General features: G+C 32.3%; 1 protein-coding gene across 11 annotated transcripts; it reads right to left on the bottom strand.

Annotated features, from left to right (window-relative positions):
• Nucleotides 1-227: 227 nt before the first annotated feature.
• On the bottom strand, nucleotides 228-3,006 carry LOC108330017 (uncharacterized). Of its 11 annotated transcripts, XR_008248643.1 has the most exons (5): nucleotides 2,083-2,824; nucleotides 1,564-1,905; nucleotides 1,217-1,245; nucleotides 977-1,022; nucleotides 228-750 (listed from the first exon to the last, which is right to left on the bottom strand). XR_008248643.1 is itself a non-coding variant. In XM_017564460.2 (3 exons), exons 1-3 carry the CDS (start codon nucleotides 2,398-2,400, stop codon nucleotides 746-748), a joined length of 369 nt encoding a protein of 122 aa, XP_017419949.1. In that variant the 5' UTR covers nucleotides 2,401-2,824; the 3' UTR covers nucleotides 228-745. The 11 variants fall into 11 exon arrangements, 3 of the variants coding, with proteins under 3 accessions (XP_017419949.1, XP_017419947.1, XP_017419948.1); XR_008248638.1 differs by adding an exon at nucleotides 2,935-3,006 and having other exon boundaries at nucleotides 977-1,905; nucleotides 2,083-2,732; XR_008248639.1 differs by adding an exon at nucleotides 2,832-2,851 and having other exon boundaries at nucleotides 977-1,905; nucleotides 2,083-2,732.
• Between the last annotated feature and the right edge of the window lie 1,657 nt (nucleotides 3,007-4,663).

Below are 4,663 nucleotides of genomic sequence, written 5' to 3'. Positions count from 1 at the left end.
AAATGTATTAACATCTTACCATCCAAAAATGATAACTTTAATTAAATATGTCAAATTTATGTAATTTTAAAAAATGTTTAATTTTATAAAAAATAGTAAGCAAAAATATTTCAAACAAACAAAATTATTTTTGACTTTTGGGCCACAAACCCTCATCCAACCTCTTCTCATTTTAAAAGAGAAATCAATTTTTTTTGATAAATTTAGGTATAAAGATAACCTTTGAATTTTGTAATGGCAACTTTATGAATACTAATAATGACAACATTGTCCACATAAACTAACACGACTAGTTGTACAATTTTTTTTTTCTTAAAATGAACAAGGAGTGATTTGATTGAGAGTGTTGGAACACGTATTGATCAAGAGCATTTGAGAGTTTAGCAAACCAACACTAAAGAGCTTGACGAAGGCCATAAATGAACTTGTAGAGACGACACACCATACCAATCTGAGACACCAAGAATCCTGGAGGCCACTTACTTGGTTTCCTCTAGATCTCGCCACTTACTTGGTTTCCTCTAGATCTCTGAAGAAAAGCATTATGGACATCCATTTGATGGAGTTCCCAGTCTTTGGCTATAACAACTGCTAACATTGTTCAAATGATGATCATATTTGCCACTAAGGCAAAGGTCTCGTCGTAGTCAATCCCTATAACTTGATGATTTCCCAAGGCAATTAATTGTGCTTTAAAGCATGAATCAGAGTGATATTTGATTTTGTAAATCCACTTGCAGACCCATCAGCCTTTAACATAAATAATTTAGTTTAGTCATACTTCCATTAAAAAAATAGGAGAACGGCCAGCCTTTATATAAGTGTTGGTCAGGTTTAAGCATTTAAATATAACAAGAGTAAACAAAATCTGCATCTTATTATGACAAATTTGAACCATAATTGTGCAAGGCAAAACAATATAAAAAGATGTCCACCGAAATTGTTCCAGCTTAAAATAAATGGTATGAACAATTACCAGAGATGGTTGGAGTTGCCATGCAATACAAAGGGTATTCATCAACCTGAACAAGTGAAGTATTAGATAATGACATTCTCACAGTCAACCGCATTACATTGATAAAAACATAAGATAAAGCTTTCAATAATTACAAAGAAGAAAAACAAGAATTAGAATATAATGAAAAGAAAGTTCAGAAAGTCCTTCAAACACCAAAATAATAAAACAAGCTACTCTAAGCAAATAATGATGTTTCACCATTGCTATTCTTTGACCATTCTCGCCACCTACATAGACCACATGTGATTTTCTTGTATATTGTCAGCAGTTCCAACAGACAAACCATGATGTCATAATTGCATAAAAACGTTTTAAATTAAAAATATTGATACTATAAGTTATAATGAAATAGTAATTATAAATATATGATAAAAATATATATTTACAATTATTGTAATATGGTCATTATGTGTATGAAAAGTGTAAAGCACAACATAAAAAGAGTGGAAGAAAAATAAACTAATTAGTAAAGTATTGACATTCTTGAATAAATCATGTTTCAAATTGGGGAATGTAATATTGCAAATAGAAAGGTTGATAAATACTCATAGGGACAGTGAATAAACGCCTCGGTCTTAATTTGATGCTTCATTTCATAGCCTGCACCTCTGGCCTTTGATGCAACCAAACCTTTAATGTCATTCTGGATTCTCCTTGTCCACAAAATCCATCAAATGCTTCACTTCCAAGATATGCTGCAAAAGCAATTAGACGAAAGTACTGCTCCAAGTACTCAGCACCACGATTCAATGCCACCCTCCTTACCCTAGGCTCAACATGTTGTTGACTGAATACTTTTATATACTGCAAGACTGCAAGATATTCTCTGCAGTTATAATTGAGGTTGACACCATCTAATTGTGAAAAACTTTACATCCTTTAAGATCCTGCAGAGGATCAGGCATCCACTGAGGTGTACAATTTTCATGATCCAATCAATCATTTTCCACAAGCAGAACTTAAAATCCTTCAGAGGAATTATAAACATCTAAGTAACACTGATGATCAAATGATGTGATATATGTTAAAATTATATATACAGACAGCAGGAACCTATTGTTTACCTGAGGAAGTAGTGGATCGTGAATATATCGTTTCTCAACTTCACCGTATATTGGTTGGTATCTGTTGATGAACCTTGATAGAATCCTCTGATAGAAACATTTTTTTCCCAAATCACCACTTATCAGACCCATTTGATTCATCAACCACATGTTCCTCCCACTCACAGGCACCGATCCCCAACCAATCAACTTCCCAACACCCTTGGAACTCAAAACCCCTTTCGCAACCCTAATCTTCGCATCCCTAAAGGGAACCAAACACTTCTCCCTGGCGAAGCTAGCACATTTGTCCTTAGCCACGACGAAACAATCCGCCATTTCCTGCACTTCGCACTCCTCTCGTTCCTTCAGATCGTGAAGTGTGAGGTCCGCCAGAGCCTTCCACCACGTAGGCTTACAGTTCCTGGAAGCGCTGACGGCACATCCGATCCTCGCTCCCTCCTCGCATTGCTCAACGATTTTGCGCTCACAGGCAACGAACGAAGACGCCCACGCGCGCAATCCCTAAAGGCGAGCACGCTCAACTATTTCTGGAAACTCAAGCGACAATGACGAGCCACGGGGCGAACGATGCACACTCAGTAACGAAGGACGAAGGGCGAAGGATAAATAATCAATCAATTTCCAAAAGTGAAATGAAGAAGAAAGACCTGTGAAAGGAAAAAGAGCTTGTGAAATGAAGAAGAACTTAATTGAAGAATAAGCACAAATGCAGGAAGAAGAGTCTGTGAAATGAAGAAGAACTTAACTGAAGAAGAAGCACAAATGAGCGAGGGGGATATATTTAACATTTGCTTTACTAAACCGCCGGAAATTTATTTCAAAAAATAAAAATCAAACTTAATTGCTCACCAAAACCGCCGGAAAGTTGGAGAGTTCTCAAACCACCCGAAGATAAACCTCCAATATATTATGTTATTTTTATACTGATGCGGCAAAGTAAGAAAAATTCAATCATGTTTTTTCAATCAATAAATGACTATTGTATCATATGTGATAGAGATAAATCTCAATCACTTTGATTTAAGATCATCTTGGCCTATATATATTCGGTGAAGTAAGAAAAGAGATTTTATGACGCAAGAAAAGAGATTTTATGACGCCTTATTATAACATATGAAATTCATCTGTTATGAGCTGATAGGTGGTAATTTCATAATAAAAGTAAATATTATTATGATGTTCTTTGCGATAACTGTAGATAAACGTAGTGATAAAGTTAAAATTATGTTAAAAATTTATTATGATAAATGTAAAAAAACATGTCATAATAGGTCTTATTATGACGGTTAGTTAACTACCTATAATAATAAATTGGAAGTAGTGACATTTTTATAATAAAGTTCAAATTATGACAGATAGTAAACCTTCTATCATAAAATATGAAAATCTCTAATTTCTTCTTCTTTATATGTTCTCTTCATTTTCACTTGTCATCTTCACAAATATTTTTCATGCTCTCTTTCTTAGTTTATCTTCGTTGCTTTCATTGACGTTGTGCTTCTTTTCTCTTGGGTTCGTATTCTCCTCACATTGTCAAATTAAATTAAGATATTATTAGAAAAAGTTAATCAAAATAATTAATCAGGTGGATCAAAATAAATTAATTACATTATATTATTACAACATTTCTTATTATTTGACATATTTGATTGGTTTGAACAACATTAAAATATCTTTTTGCCGACACATTTTGAGTCCATCTTTAAGAAGACATAGACCAGAGTCATACGTACCATCCAAAAATTATAACTTTAATTAAATATGTCAAATTTATGTAATTTTAAAAAATGTTTAATATTTTCAAAAATAATAAGCAAAAATACTTCAAACAAACAATTTTTATTTCTTTATTTTTGAGCCACAAACCCTCATCCCTGCCTTTTCTCATTTAAAATGAGAAATCATAATTTTTTTGGGTAAATCTATTTAGAAAATTGTTTGAAAGATATTGAATTTATAATTTTAAATTTTTGATATTTTTTTATATTTTAAAATTATTTAAAAATAAAACTATTTTTATTTAGTTTTGTTGAAAAATGGTTTGAATACCGAACATACAATGCATGCTACCGCACATATATCTAAAGTTATCAAAAAGAGTTTTGCAATTGAGGCCAAATTGGGCCATACCAAGATATCCAACACGCAAAAAATATTCATCGGACAGTGATAAGCCTAAATGAATGAAAATATCTAGTGGCAAACAACGTACTTGTGACGGGTTAAACAACATATTTCACACACGATTATTGCAGACATTTTTTATACTGTTTTTTCTATAACATGGACAATTTCTATTGAGAAAGAGAAATCAATCCAATAAAAAGAGGAGAGAGATTTGATATCTCTAATAAGAAGAGAGTAGAACAATACACATTATTTTGACATGTCTAGTTATAAAGATATGATATTGATATGTTGTAACTATAATATATCATAATATGCTAAATTATATGCAGTATGATTTTTGATTATAATATGTGAATATATATAAGGAAAAGGAAATTAATCTAGGATTACCATTAAGACTACAATCACCTAATTGGCATCCATAAACCACAATTTGTCAAATTTGTCC

The sequence above is a fragment of the Vigna angularis genome, chromosome 4, assembly GCF_016808095.1.
Source record: "Vigna angularis cultivar LongXiaoDou No.4 chromosome 4, ASM1680809v1, whole genome shotgun sequence".
NCBI lineage: Eukaryota > Viridiplantae > Streptophyta > Magnoliopsida > Fabales > Fabaceae > Vigna > Vigna angularis.
The sequence above is the reverse complement of the archived record's forward strand: the minus strand, read 5'-3'. Positions and strand labels throughout refer to the sequence as shown.